Source organism: Mus caroli, unplaced genomic scaffold, assembly GCF_978045245.1.
Source record: "Mus caroli unplaced genomic scaffold, Mus_caroli_1 scaffold_10, whole genome shotgun sequence".
Lineage (NCBI taxonomy): Eukaryota > Metazoa > Chordata > Mammalia > Rodentia > Muridae > Mus > Mus caroli.
Window position 1 is genome coordinate 17,434,411 of NW_028227265.1, and position 27,656 is coordinate 17,462,066.

Genomic DNA, 27,656 nt, shown 5'->3' on the forward strand with positions numbered 1-27,656 from the left:
AACAGCAATGTGAAAGTGTAAGCTGAATAAACCCTTTCCTCCCCAACTTGCTTCTTGGTCATGGTGTTTTGTTCAGGCATACAAACTCTGACTGAGATACATCCTCCCTTTGCCCCACCTAGAGGATCATCTTTTCAAGGCTTATTAATTCTAAAATGAAAATTTACCTAAACTGTTTCCTATATACAATCAAAGAAAACACTTGTTGACAAGACTCAACATAAACTTATATTTATTTTCAATGACAAAAACAACACAGCAAAGTAGACCAAGACCACTCAATTTTAAGTCTAGCATAATTTTCAGCAGAAAACTTATGTTCCACATAATTTTAAAATTGACATATCACAATTAACAGTATCCAACCAACAGTGTCCGAGGCTATCCACAAGGGCGAAACACTGAATCACAGACCTCTAGAACAGAGTTTTAAGATTGTGTGTGTGTAACTTGATTTTTCCCTTTGATTCTTTTTTTTTTTAATTTATTTTATTATATGTAAGTACACTGTAGCTGTCTTCAGACACTCCAGAAGAGGGCGTCAGATCTTGTTACAGATGGTTGTGAGCCACCATGTGGTTGCTGGGATTTGAACTTGGGACCTTAGGAAGAACAGTCAGTGCTCTTAACCACTGAGCCATCTCACCAGCCCCTCCTTTGATTCTTGACTGTGAAGTTCGTACATGACATCTTTTATAATGTACAAAGGATGGAAGCTCCTTCAAGCCTAGGGCTTCATGTACACAAAACTGAGTGGTAAGTAAGCAAGTTTGTTCTATAGAGACTTGACTCAGAGTCAAAAAGCAACAGCCAAGGAAGGAGAAGAGATTTCAAAGACTTATAGCAAGATGACTATGGGGTTTTTCAACACAGTCAACACAGAATCCAGAGCTCCCTGGGGGATGGGATAGTTTGGGACAGTCCAGGTACAAGCTCTGCAACTAAATCTTTTTTCTAGACTCTTGGTTTGGGACCCTCCAGCTAAAGCAACTTCTATCAAAAGACAAGAGTTATTCCCTCACCAAGTCAAATGCCCTTTCATTTCCAACCTTGACTTTGTCACTTGGCTCCTGTCACCTGTACAACGGGGGACACAGTCCATCCCAGGATGACCAATATACAGACCAACCTCGCTGGCTTAGATTTGCCTATCATAAACAGGGGATACTTGCCATGGATGGCTCTGATTCCAGTTTCTTTTTTTTTTTTTTTTTGGTTTTTCGAGACAGGGTTTCTCTGTGTAGCCCTGGCTGTCCTGGCACTCACTTTGTAGACCAGGCTGGCCTCGAACTCAGAAATCCGCCTGCCTCTGCCTCCCGAGTGCTGGGATTAAAGGCGTGCGCCACCACGCCCGGCTTGATTCCAGTTTCTTTTGTTTTATCCTGCTACTTACACTGCTTGGCTACAGCAGCACCGGCGGGGTCACTGGTCACTGGTGCTGACATGATCGCCTGCTGGTCGGTGTCAATGATCACAGGTGCTTACATCATCACCTATCTTTTCCATCCTCTTGTCCGTTTATTTCTTTCGGAATTCAATCCTCCGAGCAACATTCTGAGCTCCAAACTTTTTGACCAGTGCATTTTTCCTGTCGTCATCGTCCTTCTGCAAATCTAAGTCATCTTGTCTACACCAAATCGGATAACCGTCGGGTCTCCGTCCTGACTCTAAGAAGGAGGATGTGGCCTCTAGCTCACCACTGTTCTTCAGCAAGGCCTGTGTAACTGTTGACAGATCCAAGTTAAACTTCTCCATTAGCTGCCGGATCACCTTAATGGCAGCTCCCACTTCTTGTGTAGAAACTTTCGGTTCTTCTTCCTCCTCGTCTGGCTGTGTTTCTGAGTCTTCCTCGGGTGTGGGTGGATCACCATCACACATCGTTATATGTATTTCAAAGTCAGGGCTCTCATCCACCTGGAAAGAACAAGGAGAGAAACCAGTTCCTATCTGTTAAGCCTTGAGCTCTTGGAACACACATCTATCTCCCCGACTATTGCTCCCTGGCTCTTCACAAAGCCATCGCCATCGCCATCACCATCACCCCAGGCTCCCTTCAGTCCCTCTCCTTTGTATTTATCCATGCTGACATGTGTACAGACATGCATGTGGAAAATATGTGGAAGGGCAGCATGTCGTGCACATCTACACATATATATATATTTAACTGGTTAAAATACGGAATGTGGGCTGCAGAGATGGCTCAGTGGTTAAGAGGACTGACTGCTCTTCCAGAGGTCCTGAGTTCAATTCCCAGCAACCACATGCTGGCTCACAGCCATCCATAATAGGATCTGATGCCCTATTCTGGGGTGTCTTCAGACAGCTACGGTGCACTCATATATATATAATATAGTAAATAATTCTTGCCGGGCGTGGTGGCGCACGCCTTTAATCCCAGCACTCGGGAGGCAGAGGCAGGCGGATTTCTGAGTTCGAGGCCAGCCTGGTCTATAAAGTGAGTTCCAGGACAGCCAGGGCTATACAGAAAAACCCTGTCTCAAAAAACCAAAAAAAAAAAAAAAAAAAAAAAAAAATTCTTAAAAAATAAAATACAGAATGCATGGTATGTGTGTGAGAGAAAGAACATGTGTAACCTGTATGCCATTAGATCACTTATTAAATGCACTTGCAGATGTGAAGTTCTATAAAAACAGGAACCAGGCATGCTGTGTTCATCAATGAAGCCTGGAACTAAGTCCTCAATATTGCTGTATGAGTCTACTAGGGTTTCCAAGCTATAGGACATTTAGGCACATCACAAAGCATGTTATATGAGAGCTGTGTCTAAGAACTACTGAGTTTGACAGTTGATGGGAAATGAACAAATCATCAAATAACAAAACAACATGCAAACTACAAAACGCAGAAATTCTTTAGTTCTGGCCATCAGTAATAGTCACTTACCATTTATACAAACTTAATTTTCTTTTATACTAAATACTAGATGGGTGTGGTGATACATCCCCATAATTCCAGCATTCCCATAAACTCAGGGCCGTTCTGGCTGTACAGGGAGACGATGTTTCAGGTAGCCCAGCTGGCCTTGAATTTGCTTTGTAGCAAAGAATGATCCCCTTTTTGAATTAATTTAAACATTTTTTTAGAATTATTATTTTATGTGTTTGAGTATTTTGCCTGGTTGTATGTGTACAAGTGCATGCCTGATACCCACAAAAGTCAGAAGAGGGAGATAGGTCCCTGAATCTGGAGACAGACAGTTGGTTATAAGTGGCCTTATGGGTGCTGGGAATCAAATCTGGGCCCTCTGTAGGAGCAACAAGTGCTCTAACCCTCTAAGGCCCCTTTCCAGCCCTCACCTTTAACTTCTGAGTCCCTCCTCAGTTAACTCCCAAGTGCTGTAATTATAGGCATGAACCACTACACTCACTGGAGTAGGTTTTTTGTTTTGTTTTCTTAATTTTAGACAAAGTAGCTCAGGATAGCTTCAGAGATAATACAGCCACGGATGACCCTAAACTCCTGTTCCTCCTGTCTTCATCTCTGAAGTGCTGGGGTCACAGACAAATACCACTGTGACAGGCTGGCCAGTAACTTTAAGAGGAAAGGACAGAATGAGGCTTGGAGTATCGTTCACTCGCAGAGCATTTGCCTACCATGTGTACAGCTCTGGATTCAGGCAGGCCTCAGTTCTAGGGGAAAATGCATTTAAGCAGGGCAGGAAGGCCAGCCTGGAAGGGAAGTAAGGAAGGCAGGAGGGAACAGAAAACTGAATCATAACCTCTCTCTTTTCTTTTCTTTTCTTTTCTTTTCTTTTCTTTTCTTTTCTCTTCTCTTCTCTTCTCTTCTCTTCTCTTCTCTTCTCTTCTCTTCTCTTCTCTTCTCTTTCTTTCTTTTTTTCCAAAACAGGATCTTACTATGTATCTCTGGCTGTCCTGGAACTCATGTAGACCAGGCTAGCCTGGAACTCAGAGATCCACCTGCCTCTCCCACACACTAGGATAAAAGCACATGGCACTATGGCTCCATAACCACGTTCTCTTGTGTTAATTCAGGGCCAGCAAGATGGCTGCGCAGGTAAAAGCAGCTGCCACCCGGCCTGACACTTGAGCTTATTCTCCGGACTCTACATGGTAGACAAAGAGGATGGACTTATTATCCAATAAATAAAATTGTAATAAAAATCTTAAATGTTTTTTTTTTTTTTTTTTAAATTCACAAGATCTGGGCTGGAGAGATGGCTCAGTGGTTAAGAGTACTAACTGTTCTTCCGAAGGTCCTGAGTTCAAATCCCAACCATCCATAATGAGATCTGACGTCCTCTTCTGGTGCATCTGAAGACAGCTACAGTGTACTTAGATATAATAATAAATAAATCTTTAAAAATAGGATTCACAAGATCTTTAGTCTTGGAGAAGATACATAAATATAATTTGGATTAAAAAAGTCAGCAGCGGGGCTGGTGAGATGGCTCAGTGGGTAAGAGCACCCAACTGCTCTTCCGAAGGTCCAGAGTTCAAATCCCAGCAACCACATGGTGGCTCACAACCACCCGAAATGAGATCTGATGCCCTCTTCTGGTGTGTCTGAAGACAGCTACAGTGTACTTACATATAGTAAATAAATAAATCTTAAAAAAAAAAAAAAAAAAGTCAGCAGCATCATTTGCATGGCGGCTTTTCTCAAAGGCTAACACTGTGGGTTCCAGCAGCACCTTCACAGGAGGACAGCCTGAATATAAGAGATCAAGAATATTTTCTAGCCGGCCGGTGGTGGCTCATGCCTTTGATCCCAGCACTTGAGAGGCAGGGGCAGGTGGTTTCTGAGTTCGAGGCCAGCCTGGTCTACAGAGTGAGTTCCAGGACAGCCAAGGCTACACAGAAAAACCCTGACTCGAAAAACCAAAAAAAATTAAAAAATTAAAAAAATATATTTCCTAAGTCCTAAGCACACAGAAACTTTAAAAATTAGATTTATGCTTCTGAGAAGCATAAGCATATTCTAAAAAAAAAACAAATATAAACAGTTCTTTGAAAGCACGCATGTGTTCAAAGCAGGATACTTTAAACTGTTAAAATACAACTGTCCCATGCCACACATCTTTAATCTCAGCACTCTCAGAAAGCTGAGGCAGGCAGACCTGTCAGTTCGAGGTCAGCCTAAACTACATATCAAATTCCAACCCACCCATGGCTACAGGGCCACACAGTGAGACTTGTCTCAGGGCAAAAACTAAAATAAAATTGTCCCTATTCGGTGTGATGATTTTTCTCCCTCAGCCACTTATCCTATCCTGCCAAATACTAAAGGCTTTGTAAAGCCTAAAGCCAGGTCACATCTATTTCTCTCCTCTTCTGTCTTGTACGTTCCTGGCCTCGGGTGGATGGAAAGCCCAGGTTAATAAGCAAATGAGAACGAGGCAGGGGAAGGAAATAAGTAAACTAAGTTCAGATACCACGGCTTCTCCAAACTCCGGAGTGGCTTCCTCAAACTGCTTGTTGCCTGCCTCTCCATTCTCCTTGGTCTCTCCCTTCACACACTCCTCCTCAGGCAAGTCTGGCGTTCTCTTGTTCTGTGGCTCTATTAAAGAAAAGAACATGGGGCTGAGAGATGGCTCAGTGGTTAAGAGCACCGACTGCTCTTCCAAAGGTCCTGAGTTCAAATCCCAGCAACCACATGGTGGCTCACAACCATCCGTAATGAGATCTGGTGCATCTGAAGACAGCTACAGTGTACTTAGATATAATAATAAATAAATCTTTAAAAAAGAAAAGAAAAGAACAGCAGAGCAACAAAGCTCATCCACATAGACCATCCGCATCAGTTCTGTGCACGCAGATGTTTTCCTTTTAGAAAATTCCTGTTTATTATTCAGAAAAGTACAAAGAGCGTAAGAGATGCATACTCAATAATTCTCACACTTGTTTCCAAAAATAACCACTACTCCCAGGACCCGGGAGCATGACGAAAGGAAGGTTTTGAGTTAAGAGGCTAGTCTGGGGCTCTAAGTGAGTTCTAGGCCTAGAACTCCTAAATGAGGACACGAGGATTTTAAGTATGGTGGAGGTTTATTGTAGATATGAGGGAGAGTGTAGCCAGAGGCATCTGGAAGGGTCCAGACTAAACTGGGCCATGAGAGGAGAGAGGGAGGGAAGGAGGGAGAAGAAAAGAGGGAGGAGGGAAGGGGGTATAAGCAAAGAGAATACCTGGGAACCTGGAGAGCAAGAGACTGGCAGAGGCGAAACAGCACACTGTAGCTGTCTTCAGACACACCAGGAGAGGGCATCGGCTCCCACTAAGGATGGCTGTGAGCTAGGAAGTGAACTCAGACCTCTGGAAGACAGTGCTCTTTAAGCATGCTGAACTAGAGAAATAGATTTTACCTTCCCAGACACACACACACACACACACTAAATGGAGAAAGGATGCCTTAAAATCAAAAATGTCTGCCATTTAAGTTGTCAATACTGGTTACAGAAAAGGCAGATATGTTAGCCAGGCATGGTGGCTCAACTGTGTGATTCCAGCACTCTAGAGACTGAGGTAAGAGGATTGCCTAGACTTGGGAGGCTAGCCTGGCTGTCTCAAAAAACAAACTTACAACACGACCTAAATAAAAAAAGCGACACCTTTGTACTATACACTAATCACGGCCAGATTGTAACCTCAAGTGCTTAGAAATTCACCTCACCTAAGGAAGCCCACAAAGCAACCTTCCTCCCTATATAGAAGTACATTCAGTTAAGCCAAAATACGGAAAATAAACTGACCTGCCATGCCATTCACATAGTTTATATTGAGTAAGACCAGAATATAGGCAACATCTTAAAATGAACAGCCCCCTAGGGGCCCTTTCTCAAATAAAAAAGATGGAGGAGGAGAAGAAGAGGAGGAGGCACAAGAAGAGGTTGAGGAAAAGGAGAAAAGGAGAGGAGGAAGGAAGGAAGGAAAAGGGGGGGGGAGGGAAAATATCTTTGAAATTTCTGAAGACAGAAACAGGTTACCCTGTTACCTCCTGGAGAAAAACTGGGTATGGTGGGTAGGAAGGGTGGAAGATTTCCATATATACTGGACTGTGTTCCTTTTGAACACAGAGCCGTTTTTGAAAACTAGTTACTGTTCCGTAGTCTCAGTCACTCCGAAGGCTGAGCCAGGAGAACATTTCAGGCATAGAGTTTGGGGACAGCCTGGGCGACACAGCGGAAGAGACTCAAGTTCCCCGCCCTCCCAAACCCAAATCCATCAACGAACAAACATCCAGTCAACGGGAAGGAAAAGTTAAATGAAAAGACAAATTAAAACCAGAGAACAAGGGATAAGAGGAAACGGTGCACTTTCGCTTCGGACCTCAACAGAGAAGAGGGGCTGAGCTATGCCACCCACGGCGCCCCGAAAAGACGCTCGCTGACGGGCAGGCAGCCCCGCCCCCCGGAGCCCCGAAGGTGCCAGCCTCACCTCCGCTATCCGCCGCCTCGGGGTCCTGCTCCGCCTTCCGTTTGAGCTTCTGGGAGGACGGGCTGACCGGGGCGTTCCCGAGCAGGTACTTGTGCTCCTGGCCCCGTAGGTGCTTGAGGTAGCGGTCCTTGAGCGACTGCCAGGAGTGCTGCGTGAGCGAGCTTTTCTCCATCGCTTTCCACAAGGCATTGCCTGTGACCGAGCTGGGCGAACGGGCGTTCTCCTTCACGTAGGTCAGGATGGCCACATCTTCCGCGTCGGTGTAGGCGATGCGCCCGGTCAGGGGCTGCGGCTCCGGTTCCGTGGAGCCATCGGTGGAAGCCCCGGGCTTCGGATCGGACGCCTGCTCCGTCAGGCCCAGCCGATAGGCCTCCAGGTCCAGCTTCTCGTTGCGATCCACGCAGTCTAGGATGTACTGCGTGGAGATGAAGTCTCCCGAAGCCTCGGCCAGCGCCTCCCCGGGCTGGGCGAGAAGCACGGCTCCGGGTTCCTGCACCCGACACACGGTGCCGCCGCCGTGCAGGATGAGCGTCGACAGCCGGCGCTTGGCCGAGCTGGGCCGCACGTAAAACGACATGGCGCTGCCGTCGTCTCTCACGAACAGAGTGGAGGAGTGAGTGGGCCCATTGGGGTCTTTACCCAGATCCATCGCCTCCGCCATACCTGTCGCCCCGCTGTACAAGTAAAGCGCAGAAATGACACCACGGAGACTAACTCTCCGCCCGAGGAGCCCAGCACTGCGCCTGCGCAGCGAGAGTCCGGCCGAGGGCCCGCCCTCTTTCCCGGAAGAGGCAGGACTTAGAGCCACGACCTGGAAGTTCTAGTTCTACGCTAGTCACAATTTTTTTTTCTGGGTCGGGCCAGTGGGGAAGATGGCCACGCTGCAGGAGAGTGAAGTCAGAGTGGATGGCGAGCAGAAACTAAGCAAGAAGTAAGTGTGGTTGAAGATCTCTAAGTGTCTCTTGTTGCAGTGTTCGGATGGGAAGTGCCTGGAGTTTTCCCGCCAAGGCGACTGTGCCTGGGGTCCTTCTTGTCTTTTCCGGTGGGTGAGCACATGCTGGGACAGAGATGCAGTGCCGTAGAACCTACAGCCTCCCGGATGACCCAGGAGGATCAACTGCGTGGCTGATGGGTTCTCTGGTCCTAGCCGTAGGGACAAGCATACCTAGGGAAAGCCAGCACAGAAACCGGGAATGGTAGCAAAGAAAAGTGAAACTAACTTTCCCCTACCTTCTAAGAAATGCTCTTTTAATTGAGCCACTCCCCCCAACGGATAGACTGGAAAATGGTTAAATATCTTTGTTCTTCAAAGAAGAACCTTTACATTATCCTTGGCCTATCCAAGGTTATTCTGCACCTTGGGTGTTAAAAGGGGGTACGTTCGGAAACTACAGTGCAACTACCCATATGCGTCACCCAAAGGATCTGTGACACGGGAGCAAATGGCCTTATTTAGCGGGATACACCAGGCTCCCTTTGCACTGCTGGGGGTATCTTTGTAAAACACTCCAAATCTGAGAATTGAGTAGGCAGATAAGATTACCCTCCCTTTAACTGCTTGCTTTAACTAATTTGCTTTTAGGACTTACACTCTAGTCCAGGGTTTACCCCAATTGACCCACAGAACACTAGCAATGACTTGAATGTCTTCCTAGTGCCTGGAACTACATAGTACCCTCCAAAGCTGTAGGAAATAACTAATTTAAGCTGTCACATACCATGGCTGCTTTCCTTTGTACCCTAGCAATAAATAAATCCCCTTATTGATCCCCCAGGGAAATACCAGAAACCTTCTAGATAAGAACTGGGTTTCCTTTTTATGGCTGTGTTTCTGCTTTGTGTGTTTTAGAAGGATTTTAAAGAAAATGTTTAAATGTATGGGTTGCAAGCTCCATGGTTGGTTGTCCTTTGTGCAAGCAGTTTAGTGGATTCCTAACTTCTAGTGAGTTTATTAAACCAGTAGTTGGAATTTTGAGTCACAAGCAAAAGTACCTCAGTTTTCAGGTAAATTAAGGAAGCCTTACTGCTGCTTTCAAGTCACTTTTCTTTTTCTTTTGGTTTTTCAAGACAGGGTTTCTCTGTATAGCCATGGCTGTCCTGGAACTCACTTTGTAGACCAGGCTGGCCTCCAACTCAGAAATCCGCCTGCCTCTGCCTCCCGAGTGCTGGGATTAAAGGCGTGCACCACCACGCCCGGCCCTCAAGTCACATTTCTTAAATATACCTTTGACTTTAAAAAAAAAAAGGAACATTTACCCCTTAAACACCATGCTGGCACTATGCAAACTTTGTCTAATCTCAGTAGTAATCTTGCAAAAGAAATGTTAATGTCCACATTTCCAAGTCAGAAACTACAGCCCTAGGTTTATGAGAAAATGGGAGCAGTTGTGAGTGTGGCTTAGTGGCTGCTTCCATGCACAAGGCTCTTGATTTCCGGGGTACTACTAATGAAAATATATGTTCCTCGTGTGCTTCCTAGCACTGCTCTGAAGCACTGGAACAGACATCTGAAGGGAAGTCTATACCTAATCTGTGATCCTCAGTTGCCTAATGAAATCAGGTAGTTTTGTTTGTTTTTTGTTTTGTTTTGTTTTTTTGTTTTTGTTTTTTTTTAATTAATTTATTTATTTATTATATGTAAGTACACTGTAGCTGACTTTAGACACTCCAGAAGAGGGCGTCAGATCTCATTACGGATGGTTGTGAGCCACCATGTGGTTGCTGGGATTTGAACTCTGGACCTTCGGAAGAGCAGTCGGGTGCTCTTACCCACTGAGCCATCTCATCAGCCCCCTGTTTTTTGTTTTTATAAGACAGGGTTTCCCTGTGTAGAACTCACAGGCTGCCCTAGACCAGGCTAGCCTCAAACTAAGAGATCTAGATCTACTTGCCTCCAAAGTGTTTGTACCACCACGAGCTGGCTTTAAAATGAACCAGTTTTGACGTACGTTCCTGGCTAAAGTAATTTTTTGTGCATGTGAATAATAGATATTCCCTTCTTTTGCCTAATTGTCCTTGGCATTCCTTGAAGTTTTTTCTGAGGACCATTTTATTCCAGAAAGTCCCCCAAAGTTAAAAAACGATGGTCTGTCTTCCCAAATCACTTATTCTCAAATGAAAGATTCCTCAAATTACTGAAACACAGTAGCGTGTGATCCTGGTAGCTCTGAGGCCATCGTGTTGATAACAAGCAAACATGGTGTCCGAGGACCTGTCCTTCCCTCAGTGCTGGTCCTTTCTTTGACTCAGAGAGTCTTTCCTGTAGCTGGCTTCTGTGTGCTTTATTTATTTATTTTCTGAGACGGGGTCTCAGTGTCCCTCAGGCTGTTCCCAAACTCCTAGGCTCACATGATCCTTCCCAAGCTCCCGAGTAGCTGGGACTGTCTAAAATCTGCATTTGGTATTTTCATTATCATCCTGTTGCCAGGATTCCATCCTCATGGAAGAGACCACACTTGAGAGCCCCACATGTTGAAGTCCATACTGTAGGAAGTTGTGAGCATTTCTGCAGATAGGCTATTGACTTGCATTTGGGGTTTTTTGTTTTTTGTTTTTGTTTTTGTTTTTTTTTTTTTTGGTTTTTTAAAAGATTTATTTATTATATGTGAGTACACTGTAGCTGTCATCAGACACCCCATAAGAGGGCCTCAAATCTCATTACAGATGGTTGTGAGCCACCATGTGATTGCTGGGATTTGAACTTAGAACCTTCAGAAGAGCAGTCAGTGCTCTTAACCACCGAGCCATCTCTCCAGCCCGGATTTGGGTTTCGAATCCCAGATATGAAACGTTTTGTTTCTTCTATAACAGGACTAAGAACATTGCAGATGTTAGTCAGGAGGGACTGAAGTTCAGAGGGACATTGCACGTTAGTACAAACCATGGCTCCCCTCCCCAGGAGTGCGGGATGAGCGGGTGTATGCTATTGGTCCCCTCTGACTACATGTCTCTGTTTCCTGCTAGGTGGTGGTAATCAGTAGTTCCAGGGTGTTCCGCCATGTTGATGCAAGCCGCTGTCAGGCTTGTTAGGGGGGCCCTGCGCCAAACCTCATGGGCAGAATGGGGTCAGAGGGAACTTCGACTGGGCCACCTTGCTCCTTTCACAACGCTCCACAAGGACCAGCCACTTTCTGATAGAAGAAGGTTGGTGCCCATTACCTTCTTTATCGCTCCAGGGGCAGAATCTTTCCTTCAGCGTCTTTTAGCTGGCTAAGTCTCTGGACGTGCTAAAGAAACAGAGCTCTCTTGCCCAAGCCAAGACTCCCCTCTTACTCTATGAGTTCAGAGTCCTTCTCCCTGTAATCCCTTTTCTGTTCTCTTTCTTTTTCTCCCCTTTGACTAATTTTGTTTTGTTTTGTTTTTTGTTTGTTTATTGAGACAGGATCTTGCTCTATAGACTAGGCTGTCCTCAAATTTACTATGTAATGAAGGCTGGCCCTAAACTAGAGGTCGTTCTGTTTCAGCTTCCCACACTAGATTACAGGCATGTGCTACTCCACCCTGCCTGAAATGAGAAATTTCAAATGCTAGTTATTTTCCCCTTCTTTGTCTTTCTGGGGTTTGTTTATCAACTTTGTCCTAGTTTTAGTGCTAACTTTAGGGTCTCTTTTAGACTGGCCTTATAATCTACAAGAGCAAATCCTGAATGAAGCGGAAAAGAGACTTTATCTTAATATTGGGGTAGGGATGGGGGAGGACCAGCTGGCCTTAAAAGCTTGCTCACTGGATTACAGAATGACTAGACCACCGGACTGTTAGAAAGATGAATGTGAAATAGATTGTATTTATTAGAAAGACTACATTTCTGCCTGTTTTGAAGCTTTCACAAATATTTTTTACTTAAAAGATAATCGCCGGGCGTGGTGGCGCACGCCTTTAATCCCAGCACTCGGGAGGCAGAGGCAGGAAGATTTCTGAGTTCGAGGCCAGCCTGGTCTACAGAGTGAGTTCCAGGACAGCCAGGGCTACACAGAGAAACCCTGTCTCGAAAAATCAAAAAAAAAAAAAAAAATATATATATATATATATATATATATATAATTAAGTTCTTTCTTTAAATTTTGCTAAATTCATATGGAAAAACAAAGATAGAGCAAAGAGCAGTCAGTGGTTCAGATCTGTAATCCCAAGCGCTTGGGAAGCCAAGGGAAGAGGGTCGCAAGTTCAGGGGCAGATGGAACAATTTAGCAGTCCCATTACAAAATAAAAAAGGAGCTTGGGGGTACTTCAGGGTTAGACCTCTTGCTTAGCATACTTGGACCCCTGGGTTCAAGCTCCATTTGTGCAAAACAAGCAAACAAAGTGTAGGGTGTATTCTAAAGCCAGACAATATACAATGACTTAGAATCTTTTGCCATGATTCACTGTTGAAGACTGATCAGTTGTAAAGAATGATCCATCCATAGATTCTCTTTGAATAACGAAAATATTCTCGTCTAAGTGAGTTTATTTTTCCTGGATTCAGATAGCAAGCTCAGGCCAAGGGCCCCAGAGTTGCCCCCGTTGTTTTGAGTCTCAGGTAACATGTGTGAAGTTTGGACCATGAGAGACTTGATTAGAGATGGATCCAGCTTTGTCTGGGTTCTGTCCTGGAGGCAGAATGTGAAGAGTTAGGTAGTGAGAGGCATAGAACCCACTTTTGAGCCCTAATTACACTCTGGGACCCGATCATTTCTTATTAAGATCTCAGTCCTCACAACTGGTGAGAGGGTGGCTTCTTTCCTTTTTCTAGATGATGATAAGTCATTTGCTCAATGCCGTTCAAGTGCTTAGTGTTTTAGAACTTAGTGCTAGGCAGTTTGACTACAAACATAGCATGATATTACCTGTATCCTGCTGCTTCAGATAGCAGTCCATCCTGGCTAGTGTCGGACCAGTTTTGTTCTGAGCTGGGTCTCAGGCTGGCCTCAAATCCACTGCGTAGCTGTAGATGACCTTACACCTGTGGTCTCCTACCTGCACCTCCCAAGTACTGGGTTTACAGATGTGCAGTATCACATCAGCAGTGCTAGAGATCAAACCCAGAGCTTTGTGCATGCCGGGCAAGCACTCTACCAACCAGGCCACATCCCCAATCCCCACACCAGTCTTTGACAGTTGTTCTGGAATTATCTCTTGAAGAGATTGTGTCTTCAAGCTCTGAAGACCAGTTCTCCACAGTCTAGCCCACTTCTCTAGGAGAGCCAGAAAGCTGACAGAGCCAGAGGTATTATCTTATTACACCTTCAAGTGGGACTTCGTCTTCTAGGGATACCAAACTACCAGGATGCAATATCTAGTGTCAGGGGGCTTAAAAGTTTATCCTGCAGGTTTTCTGGGAAATCTCTGTTCAGGGCTCGCATAAACTGGTAAATGTGGATTTCTACACCTTTGAGTATCTTGATTCCAGTTGGTTTCTGGTGCCAAGTGGAGACTGGAAATGACCTGCTGCGTCTTTGTTCAAAGCTTAGGTTTTCTTTTTGTCTTGTTCCCATAAATAGCTTAGTGACTAACAGGTTAGAGCTGAGGAGTAAGATCACTTGTGGGTGTGGCACGCAGCAGGAACATTCTCCGGGGCTGTTCATGCCTTTGGAAAGTGGCAGAGGGTTCTTGAGGCAGCTGTCACACTGGGTGCTGTCATCTTCCCAACAGTGAGCTGAAGAGGCGTCTGAAAGCTGAGAAGAAACTGGCAGAGAAGGAGGCCAAGCAGAAAGAGCTGAGTGAGAAACAGCTAAACCAGACTGCTTCCGCTCCCAACCACACGGCTGACAATGGCGTGGGCGCTGAGGAGGAGACTCTGGACCCAAATGTGAGTCCCCTGGGCCCCTGGGATGACTGGACACAGAGCTTCTGAGAGGCTGTGGCTGACAGCAGGAGAGACCAAGTGACTAACAAGATAAATAAGAACTTGAACCAGCAAGAGAATTGGGAGGGCCGTGCATGCCATTTGTCAATGGCATAGAGCCTGAGTAGTTTCTTGTTTGTTGTGGGGTTTTTTTGGTTGTTTTTTGTTTTGTTTTTTGGGTTTTTTTGTTTGTTTGTTTGTTTTCTTTTTGAGACAGGGTTTCTCTGTGTAGCCCTGGCTGACCTGGAACTCACTCTGTAGACCAGGCTGGCCTCAAACTCAGAAATCCGCCTGCCTCTGTTTCCCTAGTGCTGGGATAAAGGCGTGCACCACCACACCCGGCCCTGAGTGGTTTTTTGAGATAGGGTTTCTCTAGCTTTCTTGGAACTCACTCTGTAGACCAGGCTGGCCTCAAACTCAGAAATTCACCTGCCTCTGCCTACCAAGTGCTGGGATTAACCCTGAGTTTCAAGCCCAAGTAGGCAATTTCGAGATGCTAGTTGCCCTAAGTAACTACTTCCGTGGAGGTAGCTGAGCCTGTAACAATGACAGCAGGGGTGTCTTCCCTCAAGATAGACTAGAGCTTCTCTTAGTTGGCAAAATACATTCCTCATGCCAAATGCACCTCTCCTCCCCCACTTCCTGGTTTTGTACATAAGCACAGCCACGCCTTCCCAGCACTCGGGAGGCAGAGGCAGGCGGATTTCTGAGTTCGAGGCCAGCCGGGTCTACAAAGTGAATGCCAGGACAGCCAGGGCTACACAGAGAAACCCTGTCTCGAAAAACCAAAAAAAAAAAAAGCACAGCCACGCCCTTTGTATCACTCCAAGGCTAATTTGCCACTGCTAACAGTAGAAAAGGAAACGGGCTGGAGAGATGCCGCAGTGGTTAATTGTATACTGCTATTCCAGAGGATACCCACATCAGGTTGCTAACAACCACCTGTTACTCCAGCTTCCTCTTCTGGCCTCCACAGGCACTCACATGCATACACACACACCTCCACACAGACACACATGCATACATATGATTTTTTAAAAGTTGCCAAGCTGTCTTAATTAGGGTTTTACTTCTGGGAACAGACACCATGACCAATGCAAGTCTTATAAAGGACAACCTTTTTTTTTTTTTTTTTTTTTTAATGAAAACATTTAATTGGAACTGGCTTATAGGTCAGAGCATGGCAGCATCCATGCAGGCATGGTGTTGCAGAGCTGAGAGTTCTATATCTTCGTATGAAGGCTGCTGGCAGAGTACTCCCAGGCAGCTAGGGCTAGGGTATTAAAGCTTATACCCACAGAGACACACCTACCCCAACAAGGCCACACCTCCTGGTAGTGCCACTCTCTGGCCCAAGCTTATACAAACCATCGCACAACCCCTGTGGTAAACTACTTCATATCTGCACTTTATAGGTTTGCTGAGCATGCCCAAGGGAAGAGTCTAATGTGTAGCCAGAAGAATAATTAAGAAAGTCACTTCACCCCGCAAGTGCAGTCCACAAAAGAGACTGTCTACAGCAATTAAGTTTTGTTATTTTGGGTGAACCTCTTTTTTTTTTTTTTTTTTTTAATTCTGTTGAACCTTGTATTTTAAATTCATTCTTGTGAATCTACATTTTTTTAAAGATTTATTTTATTTATTTCATGTATGAGTACACTGTAGCTGTCTTCAGATGCACCAGAAGAGGGCGTCAGATCTCATTACGGGTGGTTGTGAGCCACCATGTGGTTGCTGAAATTCAAACTCAGGACCTTTGGAAGAGCAGTCAGTGCTCTGAGCCATCTCTCCAGCCGCCAATCTCACCAGCCCCCTGCTGGCGAGTCTTAACGGGTTTGCTGTTCAGCTTCATTCTTCCCAACACGTGTGTGTGTCTTGCATGATCTGCAGAGATGACGTTCATAAACCTCTGAAGGCCTGGACAAGCCCCTGTGCTGTCTTGCTTTCCCTGCTGTAACCATATCCCCTTAAACTAGAATACTCCTGCGAGGTATTCTGTCATTGCGACGAGGAACGTAATCAATGTGATACTGTGCTGAAGAAGCCACACCTGACAGGGTTCCACCTCAGAAGGACTAGCTCTTTTTTCTTTTTTTAACAGCAATACTACAAGATCCGAAGTCAAGCCGTCCAGCAGCTGAAGGTCACTGGGGAGGACCCGTACCCACACAAGTTCCACGTGGACATCTCACTCACTCAGTTCATCCAAGAATATAGTCACCTGCAGCCTGGGGACCACCTGACTGATGTCACCCTCAAAGTGGCAGGTAGGCAGGTCCCTGACAGTTCACTCGCCTCTCAGCTCACAAGGGCAGGCTTCTATGCTAACACAGAGGAGGGCCTGGGCTGGTCTTGCTCCCTCTGCCCCTTTTGGTTTTTTTGAGTCCAGATATTGCTGTATACCCTAGGCTGGCCTCAAACTTGAGATCTCATGCTGCACTGTCCCAGCTGGTGGGGATAGATGGTGCCTTTCTATCTACTCACAGAGAATAGAGCAGCCCTGGGGCATGGGTGGAATTCTAGATGAGGAGACGCTTCTGGGGAAGGGATGTTCTCTGAGGGACCTCCTGGCTGGAAACCGCTCTGCCTCCCAAGTGTCGGGAGGAAAGAAGTTGTTACTGTGCCTGGCCTTTCCCTGCATGACGGTTACTAATGGATAGGCTTGGCTTAGCCTATCTAGTCCCTAGCTACTGAATTTTTATGTAATGATTCAGGAAGACCTGAAACCCGTGTTGTCAATGCCACTGCCATCATCCAAGAATCCACTGACCGTCTTTAGAGAGGTCTTCCTGTACAGCCTTGACTGGTTTAGTGAAAATGACTGACATGAAGAAGAGGGCAGGCTGCAGACCCCGAGCCACACCCAGATTATTGTGATCCGTGTTGCACAAAGAGCTCAAGAGGTTTCTCCTCCTTTCAGTGTCTTCAGTGTTTTCTCTCTAGGCCGCATCCATGCCAAGAGGGCCTCTGGAGGGAAGCTCATCTTCTATGACCTGCGAGGAGAGGGGGTCAAGTTACAAGTCATGGCCAACTCCAGGTACACAGAAATACACAATTACAGACCTTGTATTGCTGGTGGTGGTGGCATAGGCCTTTAATCTCCACACTCAGGAGGCAGGTGGATCTCTTGAGTTCGAGGCCAGCTTGTTCTATAGAGCAAGCTCTAGGACAGACAGGGCTACAGAGAAACCATCTCAAAAAAAAAAAAACCAAAACAAGAACCAAACAAACTAAAAAACGACTTGTGTCACACCCCAGCGTAACGGACAGGCAGGTGAAGACACAGGCCAGTGCGGTCCTATTTCCCCACTGTCGTTTAGAGTTAGGATATCGAGGAGTGGGACATGGTTGGGTACAGTTGAGTGGCAGGTTGTGGAAAGACCTAGCAATGAGTGTCGGTTCTTCCTTAAGATACAGTAAACATAAAGGAGTCCCTCCAGCGGTTGTCCCCGAAGCAGGGACTCTGAGCGAAGGTTTCCTGAGTAAAGCAGGGGTCTGGCTCTGCAGGAAGGTTTCCTGAGTGAGGCAGGGGTCTGTATTCATTTGCAGAACTATGCATTAAGTTATTTTTCCTTTCACCCAGGAATTATAAATCAGAGGAAGAATTTGTTCATATCAATAACAAACTGCGCCGGGGAGACATAATTGGAGTTGAGGGCAATCCCGGGAAAACCAAGAAGGGCGAGCTGAGCATCATCCCCCAGGAGATCACACTGCTGTCCCCCTGCTTGCACATGCTGCCTCATCTTCACTTTGGCCTCAAAGACAAGGTAAGCCCCGCAGCTGATCTCGGATGCGCGCCTCCTCCTGTAGCCATCACAGAAAGCCCTGGTTTCTAACCGCTCGCTGCTTTTGCTTTAGGAAACACGGTATCGTCAGAGATACTTGGACTTGATCCTGAACGACTTTGTGAGGCAGAAATTTATCGTCCGCTCTAAGATCATCACATACATAAGAAGTTTCCTGGATGAGCTGGGCTTCCTAGAGGTGACGAGGGCGAAGGGGTCTTTACCTGGAACGGTGCCGTTTTTGCTGTGCTTGTCTCTCACAGTCCCATCTTTCCTTTACACAGCATACCCTGCCAGGGTCCGTCATGCCTGAGCAGTGTCTCTTCTACCTGTTTAGTGCTCATGGGGCAGGCTTTCAAAAGAATGCACCATCCCTGTGCTAATGATGCCACTTTCAGTAACACTGGAGGGTCTGTAGCATTAAAAATATCTTTAGAAGCCAGGTAGCGTGGCACCCTTTAGTCCAAGCACTTAGGAGGGAGGTATAGACAGGCAGATATATGCACACACGGATACTCTAAATACATATGTATTCTCTCTACATATGGAGTACACATGTAAATGTTTCAGCGGAGTTTTATTTTTTGGTTTAAATACAAATTGTAGTCATGCTATGTGCACTCTAACAAACCTGCTCTTTTTTATGTGCACATTGCATGCTGGTGCATGTGTCTGTGTGCACGTGCAAAGGATGGGGAGGATGCCCAGTGTCTTCTATAACTCTTAGCCTCTTTCTTCTTTACGACAGGTATGTATGTGTAGGTTTGTACATGGGAATGCCAGTGCCTTTCGAGGCCAGAGCACTTGGGTCCTCTGCAAGAGCAGTAGGTGCTTTTAACAGCTGAGTATCTCCAACCCTCTGATGTGTAGATAGTAAATACTGTAAATGCCTCAGATACTGTTCTGTTGCTGTGAAGAGACACTATGACCAAGACAATTCTTATAAAGGAAAGTGTTTACTTGGTGGCTGGCTTATAGCTTCAGAGGGTTGGTCCAGAATCATCATGGCAGGAAGTATGCCAGCAGACAAGCAGGCGGGCCTGGGGCTGAGAGCTTAAATCCTGGTCCACAGGTTGTAGGCAGAAAGACTGAGAAAGAAAAGACAGTCACACAGACACTGGGCCTGGCACAGGCTTTTGAAACCTCGAGACCTCATGCCCAGTGACACGTCTCCTCCAAAAAGGCCACACCTTCTCCTGATCCTTCCCAAGCAGATTCACCAACTAGAAACCAAACATTTAATGGGGACCATTCTCTTTCAAACCACCACAGTAAATGAAACCTAAAAGCTGCAGCATTCATTTATAGTTCTTCTTACAGCCTGTCAGCATTTACAGTACTGTGTTATTAATAGGAATGGAGATGCGGTTCTAATGAGTCAGATAGTCTGTTCATGTTCTTTGTTATGTGACAGGCCTAGTCTATGTTACATGCAAAGAATGCACTGTCCTCAAGGCCTCTGGTTATCTAAGAACTGTTTGTTTCTGTCTGTTTTAGATCGAAACTCCCATGATGAACATCATTCCCGGGGGAGCTGTGGCCAAGCCTTTCATCACCTATCACAATGAGCTGGACATGAACTTGTATATGAGAATTGCTCCAGAACTCTACCACAAGGTAGTCAATAGCCACACACCCTGTCTCCTTCCAGTAGAAGGAGGCTGGAAAAATGACTGGCCAGACCAGTCCAGTCTGCAGTAAGGAGCAGTGAAGTTAGATAAAGCAGCCAGGAGGAGGCTCCAGTTCTGTAGTTTGGGGATTGTGATGTCCTTGGGAGCAGCTGAGGATTGTAGGCATCGTGTTGTACAAGTGTACACACAACCCTGTTCCGGTTAAAGCTTTAACTCAATCCCAAAGCTTTAGCTGCAGTCTTCCTGGGGTTAGATCTCAGTTCTGTCTGCCTACCTGCCTGCCTGCCTTCTTCAAAAACTCTCTACAACTGCCATGGTGGCAAACACCTTTAATGCCTCACTCAGGAGGCAGAGGCAAGCAGATCCTTTCTTTTACCTATACAATGAGTTCAAGGCCAGTGAAGGCCATACAGGGAGACCCTAGCTCAAAAGAAAAGAAAAGAAATCTACCTCTGAACTACATCCCAGTCCTTCTCTGTTTAGTCTTTCATAAAAGAACTTTTGCTGGTCTTAAATTCTTTCTAGAAAATTAAACGAAATCTCTTCATATTATCAGTATAAATACCAGAGACTGTCATCCAGGACTCTTAGTTGCAGCTACGTAACAAGTTAAAGCAAGATTTATTCACCTGTGTAAGAAAGCCACAATAGGGGCTGGTGAGATGGCTCAGTGGGTAAGAGCACCCGACTGCTCTTCCGAAGGTCCTGAGTTCAAATCCCAGCAACCACATGGTGGCTCACAACCATCCGTAATGAGATCTGACGCCCTCTTCTGGTGCATCTGAAGACAGCTACAGTGTATTTAGATATAATAATAAATAAATCTTAAAAAAAAAAAAAAAAAAAAAAAAAGAAAGCCACAATAGCCTTAAAGGCCAAGGAGTCCTGCCTGGAAATGATGCTGGATCATATCACTCTGTCACCTACTGGGCACAGGTCACTGCACTAGAATTTCAGTAGCCTGTTTGAAGATGGCTGCCTCTGGTTCCCTTCACCACAGTGAGTTCTGTGTAACACCTACACCTTCCTTTGGTAGCTTCCATGCTGACGTGTCACTAGTGTGTCTGGCAGGTGGAGAGGCTTTGGAGAAACTCAGACCCAACAAATAAGAAATAGCAAAGATGCAGGAAGAGACTCGGGAGTCCGGCACAGCCAAATAAAATCAGAAGCAAGTTGATGTCTAAAGACAGCAGGGCACTGGGCATCTTGAATGGAGAGCGTACCTAAGCTATGAAAAGCAGTTAGTTCCTAGGAGCCTGTAGGGCTGTTAACACATGACTGTGGCCGTGTGGTTTTGGTAGATGCTGGTGGTTGGTGGCATTGACCGGGTTTATGAAATTGGGCGCCAGTTCCGGAACGAAGGGATTGATTTGACTCACAATCCTGAGTTCACCACCTGTGAGTTCTACATGGCCTATGCAGACTATCATGACCTCATGGAGATCACAGAGAAGATGCTGTCAGGTGAGTCCTGCTGCCTTCAGCTCATACTCGTGTGGAAGACGGCCGTGCTGCCTGTAGAGGAGAGCTTCTGTTCTCCGTCCTTGAGAGGGCTGCTTTCTTTCCCAGGGATGGTGAAGAGCATTACAGGCAGTTACAAGATCACCTACCACCCAGATGGGCCGGAAGGCCAAGCCTACGAGGTCGACTTCACCCCACCCTTTCGAAGAATCAGCATGGTAGAAGAGCTTGAGAAAGCCCTAGGTGTGAAGCTGCCAGAAACCAGTCTCTTTGAAACTGAAGGTAAAATATTATACTCCACCATGTGGCCTGCCTTCTTGGTCAGCTCCAGATTTATTTGGGTTAAAGCTAAAATGTCCCACCTGTTGTATTTATAGACATTTTACACAGTGATGTTTGTTCCCTGTCCTAACTTACACATTTCTGTCACAGAAACTCGAAAAATTCTTGATGATATTTGTGTTGCAAAAGCTGTTGAATGCCCCCCACCTCGGACCACAGCCAGGCTCCTTGATAAGGCAAGAGACCATACTTGTGCTCGTCCAGTGCTTACCAGCACCCTGATCCCTAGGGCATGGGTCCCCCGGGAGAATCCTTCCCTGCAGCTTCTCGGGGAAGCCTTACAGAGGATGAATTGGATTGGGAAATGTAGCTCAGTGGTAGAGTACTAACTTAGCAAGCCAAGGCCAGGGAAGGGCTGGCTCAATCCCCATCCCCAGATCCCATTCGCCTAACTGGGCCGCCTCGTCCAGCCGCAGTGGGAGAGGATGCACCTAGCCCTGCAGAGACAGACGTGATGTGCCAAGGTTGGGGTGATCCCCAGGGGACTTCCACCCTCTCAGAGGAGAAGGGGAGGGGCACTGCGGAGGAGACCAGGAGTGGGGAGACACTGATCAGGATGAAAAGTGAATAAAATAAATTAATGAGGGAAAAAGAAATATAAGCAAAAAGGAGCTTTGAAATGTAATATTTCTCTTCTGCCAAATAGTGTATATTATCTTACTCAAAACTCTGTCCTTTGAGAAAGCTACAAGGTGAACTCATCTGTATGGAGTTAAAACCTTCCCTTGGGCTGGACTGTCGCGGTGTTGAGAAGCCACGTCTAACTCTGCTCTGTTTTCTCATTAAGCTCGTTGGCGAGTTCCTCGAAGTGACATGCATCAGTCCCACCTTCATCTGTGATCACCCACAGATCATGAGTCCTTTGGCCAAATGGTAAGACAGCTTGTTACTGCATAAAAACCCTTAAGTAGGACTTGGGCCTCTGTGGCTGTACCTACGCAGCAGAACATTTACTTAACGTGAATCTAGGCCTAGGCTCAGTCTTCACTACTGCTTTCTAATAAGTATTTATTTATTATATGTAAGCACACTGTTGCTCTCTTCAGACACACCAGAAGAGGACATCGGATCCTCATTACAGATGGTTGTGAGCCACCATGTGGTTGCTGGGAATTGAACTTAGGACTTCTGGAAGAGCATCAGTGCTCTTAACCACTGAGCCATCTCTCTGGCCCTTCAGTAGTGTTTTTAAAAAACAAAAAACAGAAGTTTAGTGGTATAAAGTGATAGAGTTTTTTTGATGTCCTGTGTTGACTTGGTGGTGGTCTTTCCGTGACATGCATTGATATAATATCTAAGATGGAAATCCTGTCAGGGCCTCTTCACATGATCTCTCTGGCAGTAGTCTGTTGTCAGCATGGTGGTTCGGTTCTCAAGGCAGGCATCCCAAAAGAACAAGCCTCAGCAAGCAAATATATGCTAGACGTTTGCCAATACCTCCTTGACCAAAACAAGTGGGAGCCCAGAGTATGAGAGCAAAGCAGAAGGGCCTGCCTGGGTTCAGTCCATCCCCGTGCCTGTCAGGAGTGTAGTCAAGTCTCTTGTCTCTCTCACCTTTACTCTGGTACCAGAGATCAGTGCTGAAAGTTGATGAGGCTTCCAGTTTTGACTTTTGGGTCAGACATTGCATTATGAGAGCTCTGAAAATTCATCCTCTGTGGTCTTGCGTCCCCAGGCACCGCTCCAAAGAGGGTCTCACGGAGCGCTTTGAGCTGTTTGTCATGAAGAAGGAGATATGCAATGCCTACACTGAGCTGAATGACCCTGTGCGGCAGCGGCAGCTGTTTGAGGAGCAGGCCAAGGTGAGTGAGTGAGACTGGCATCTGTTTACCCCCACCCCCACCCCCACCCCAGCTCACACCAGGAAGCACCACCCTTAACCCTGTGTTGCTGGACACTTTCTTGGTGTTTTACCTAAGCCAGGGAGGCTTCCCAACTTTTGTATTGTAGTGTGTGTGTGCGCGCGTGTGTGTGTGTGTGTGTGTGTGCGTGTGCACTTGCAATCAAACTTGAAGCCTTTGGAAGAGCATCTCTTACCACTGAGCCAACTCTCCAGCTCCATAAAGAGGCTTTGCAGGAGGAAGTCCCATTCAAATAGAGCTGCTCTTTTTGTTTTTGAGACAGTCTGGGGTAGCCAAGGCCACATTGAACCCTTGACCCTCTTGTCTCTGCCTCTGAGGGCTGGGGTTACAAGGCTGTATACCACACCCACTCACACTGGCTTTTATTATACAACACATATAGTTAGTTGAAGATTGCCTATATTTCGACACTCATCTCAAAAGTACATTTAACAAGGACATACTTTTATTTTTTTTATTTATTTATTTATTTATTTTGGTTTTTCGAGACAAGGTTTCTCTGTGTGGCCCTGGCTGTCCTGGAACTCACTCTGTAGACCAGGCTGGCCTTGAACTCAGAAATCCGCCTGCCTCTGCCTCCCAAGTGCTGGGATTAAAGGCGTGCGCCACTACTGCCTGGCTGGGCATACCTTTTCTTAAACTATACCTTTCCCCCCCTTTTTTGAAAGGGGGCAGGTATTGTTGTTTTGTTTCACTTTGTGTCTTGAAACAGAATCTCTATGTTGTAGTCCCGGCTACCTCTGCCATGGTGGCTGATTTCAGGAACTAGAGAAACATGCTTTAGTTTCATACTGTAGTAGCTGAGAACTAGTCCATTTGGAGTCCCAAATCCCCAACCAGATTTAAGAAGACAGATTCTGTCTTTTTAAAAATTGCTGTATATTATTTGTATAAAATAATGAGGGCTGTCTGGCTCCCTTAACTTTTGTGACAAGATCTCACTGTTCAGGCTTGGCTGGCCTAGAGTTATTTATTTAAACCAGGCTATCCTCCAGCCCTTGGCAATCCTTTGTCTCAGCCTTCCTAGTAATTTGAACTACAGATATGTACCGTTACATTCTACTTAAAATAGGTTTCATCTCTGAAGTCTCTGGAAGTCATTTTCCAGCAAGTTAATCAGAAATTGTCCTGGGCACCTCTGGTGCCCCTTCTGAAAGTTAGAGTCTGTTCATATGGACACTGAGATTGCCTAGAACTGTGGGTTGAGCCCTTTTTGGTCTCATATCAGACATTTACATTATGATTCATAACATCCAAATAATAGTTATGAAGAAACGCTGGAACCATTTTGTGGTTGGGTCATGGCATTAGGAAGGGTGAGGACGCTGACTAGATCCCAGACTAGCTGACTTGGATCCTTTTGAACATTTGACTCTTATTTTCTCTAGGCCAAGGCTGCCGGTGATGACGAGGCCATGTTCATAGACGAGAACTTCTGCACTGCCCTGGAATACGGGTTGCCCCCCACAGCCGGCTGGGGCATGGGCATCGATCGGCTCACCATGTTTCTCACCGATTCCAACAATATCAAGGTATGTATGCAGGGGCCTCCCAGCTCCTGCTTCGACAGAACTCCACTGCGCTGGAGACAGCGTAGAGGGCCTGGTAAAGAAAGCAGAGGCTCAAGAGGTTCTATTCTACGGGAGGAGACTAGTAAGCGTGTGGCTCTGCAGGATTTTAGTCTTTCCTGCTTGAGACAGGAGGAGGGTACTAATGGTTTGCTTTTCTTCAGTGTCCAGGGAAACGCCAAACCCTCGCTACATGTTTGGCCTTAAATCAGTCCTTTCTGTGAGGTGTGAAGATGGGTTTTGCTGGTGTTGTTACTCGTTGTGAGACAGGATCTCATGTAGCCTGGGCTCTCTTGGAACTCCATCAGTAGTTTACAGTGACCTTGATATGCCTGGTATTCCTGCCTCTACCTCCAGAACACAGGGATTATGTTGGTGGAGGCCTAGGAGGAAATTCACTTTTGGTTTGCTTTGTTTTGTTTTTGTTTGTTTGTTTTTCTACATAGGGTTTCTCTTTGTAGTCCTGGCTGCTCTGGAATTTACTCTGTAGACCAAGCTGATTTCGAAATGAGAGATTCCTCTGCTTCTGCCTTCTGAGTGCTGGAATTAAAGGCATATGCCATCACCACTCAGCTGAGGTTCACTTGTAAAGCAAAAAAATACATTTGGCTCATTTACACCAAAAGCATCCCTTGTGCTTGCAGAGGCCAGAAGAGATGTCAGATCCCCTAAAACAAGTTACACGTGGCTATGAGCCACCAAGTATCTGCTGGGAACCACATCTCGGTCCTCTGCAAGAACAAGTGCTCTTAATGGCTGAGCCATCTCTCTAGCCCCAGGAACTCAATTTTACTTTCTTTTGGCATGGGACCCTAGCAGGTTCTGTGCCCTTGGCTGGGTTCGTACTTCTAGATTTCGTAACAACAGGCAACAGCAAAAGTAGGATAGCGGGGAGAAAAATCCATAGTGCCCTGTTATTGAAAGATGGGGTCTTACTACATAGTCTGGTTGTCCCGGAACTTAACCATATGTAGACCAGGCTGGCCTTGAAGTCGGGTCACAGAGTTCTGCTTGCCCCTGCCTCCTGAGTTCCACTGTGCCCAGCTCCCAGTGCTTCTGAACCTCAGCGGATGCTCTGCTCTTCTCAGGGAGTAAGTGTTTTCTCTTTCCTCTTCTCTAGGAAGTACTTCTCTTTCCTGCCATGAAGCCGGAGGACAAGAAGGAAACTGCCGCGACCACTGAAACCCCAGAGAGCACAGAGGCCAGCCCCTCTGTCTAGAAGGCATATGCAACTATGGCGTCTGCATCTCAGCAGATCTGGTCTGAGGGAGCCATTCCTGTGTGGCGCCGTCTATCTGCCCACTGCAGCCCAACCTCCACAAGAGAGAAGAATTAAAGAATTTCTTTTTATTCCTTGTTACCAAATAAACCATTTCTCTCTTTACCCATGCAGTGGTACTTTTTCAACCCCCAGACTGCTGGTCTGATGAGTGGCCTAACTAGAGCTCTGTCATTGTATTCTTTTTAAGATTTATTTTTATTATCAATTATGTGTGTGTGTGCATTTAGAGTGCAGGTGCCCTGAGGCCAGAGATGTTGGGTCCCTTAGAGCCAGAGTTATAGACATTGTAAACTGCCCAGCACGGAGGCTGAGAAACGAGGGTCAGCCCCATGGGAGCAGGGTGTGCTCTTAACTCCTAAGCCAACTTCTCGGCCCCGCCTGCAGTCAGAGTCTCTAACAAATGTATATTAATGTCTGTTCAGTATGAGCCATTGTGCTGAAATACAGGAAACAACCAGAGAACAAAAATCAAGTCACTCCTTCCATTAAATTTACTTTTATTTTCTTTAGGGCTTGAGTGGGGAGTTGAGGGGGAACCAGACCAGATCCAGTGCAGGTTCCTTTCTGTTGGAGGCAGACTTAGACTGCAGTACAGGAGACTTGGCTCAGTGCTGCAAGGGATTGATGCTCTTACAGAGGACCAGGCTTCAGTACCCAGCACCCGTGTGTCAGGCAGCTTGCAACCGTGATCCAGTTCCCAATACCCTTTTCTAGCTGCCTTGGGCATTTGCATGCACATATGTGCACAAATTGACAATTGATACAGGCACATGCACATAAATCTTTTTAAAAATATATGCATGCATATATGTCCATAAGACTGTATTGGGGGCTGGAGAGATGGCTCAGCGGTTAAGAGCACTGACTGCTCTTCCAAAGGTCCTGAGTTCAAATCCCAGCAACCACATGGTGGCTCACAACCATCCATAATGAAATCTGATGCCCTTCTGGAGTGTCTGAAGACAGCTACAGTGTACTTACATATAAAAAATAAATATTTAAAAAAAAGAAGAAGAAAGGAAAAAGGAATAGGTTTAAAAAAAAAAAAAAAAGACTATTTGAAGAGCCGGGCGGTGGTGGCGCACGCCTTTTAATCCCAGCACTCGGGAGGCAGAGGCAGGCAGATTTCTGAGTTCGAGGCTTCCTGGTCTACAGAGTAAATTCCAGGACAGCCAGGGCTATACAGAGAAACCCTGTCTCGGAGAAAAAAAAAAAAAAAACGATTTGAAGAATAACAATGGGTTATGAGAGAAATGAGTGAGGGACAGGTCATCCAAGCCCATGACTGAGGTGAGAAACTGTCAGAGGATCTGCTTATAGTTCTGTTCAAAATTTTGATGAGATGTGAGCTAAGTCGGTCTTCGGTCTTCGTTGCTGCGGAGGCAGCTTCCTCCACATCTTGACAGTAAAACTGTCCCACAGACTACAAAGACCAGCGTGCTTTGCGGGCGGAGCTTGACCGGAGCGGTCCTTTAGGGCGTCACTT

General features: G+C 46.0%; 2 protein-coding genes across 4 annotated transcripts; one reads left to right on the forward strand and one right to left on the reverse strand.

The window, feature by feature from the left end:
• Window positions 1-215: 215 nt before the first annotated feature.
• Terf2ip (TERF2 interacting protein) lies at window positions 216-8,184 on the reverse strand. The gene is made up of 3 exons (XM_021170459.3): window positions 7,414-8,184; window positions 5,414-5,538; window positions 216-1,914 (listed from the first exon to the last, which is right to left on the reverse strand). Exons 1-3 carry the CDS (start codon window positions 8,072-8,074, stop codon window positions 1,519-1,521), a joined length of 1,182 nt encoding a protein of 393 aa, XP_021026118.1. The 5' UTR covers window positions 8,075-8,184; the 3' UTR covers window positions 216-1,518.
• Window positions 8,185-8,218: 34 nt separating this feature from the next.
• On the forward strand, window positions 8,219-26,275 carry Kars1 (lysyl-tRNA synthetase 1). Of its 3 annotated transcripts, XM_085843556.1 has the most exons (16): window positions 8,268-8,344; window positions 11,224-11,281; window positions 11,377-11,556; window positions 14,044-14,200; window positions 16,338-16,503; window positions 17,180-17,273; window positions 17,820-18,006; window positions 18,098-18,223; window positions 19,522-19,641; window positions 20,957-21,119; window positions 21,225-21,398; window positions 21,549-21,634; window positions 22,246-22,331; window positions 23,134-23,260; window positions 24,709-24,852; window positions 26,009-26,275. In XM_085843556.1, the coding sequence occupies exons 3-16, from the start codon at window positions 11,411-11,413 to the stop codon at window positions 26,105-26,107; spliced, it is 1,875 nt and encodes a 624-aa protein (XP_085699682.1). In that variant the 5' UTR covers window positions 8,268-8,344; window positions 11,224-11,281; window positions 11,377-11,410; the 3' UTR covers window positions 26,108-26,275. The 3 variants fall into 3 exon arrangements, with proteins under 3 accessions (XP_085699681.1, XP_085699683.1, XP_085699682.1); XM_085843555.1 differs by lacking the exon at window positions 11,224-11,281 and having other exon boundaries at window positions 8,219-8,344; XM_085843557.1 differs by lacking the exons at window positions 11,224-11,281; window positions 11,377-11,556 and having other exon boundaries at window positions 8,223-8,344.
• Window positions 26,276-27,656: the final 1,381 nt, after the last annotated feature.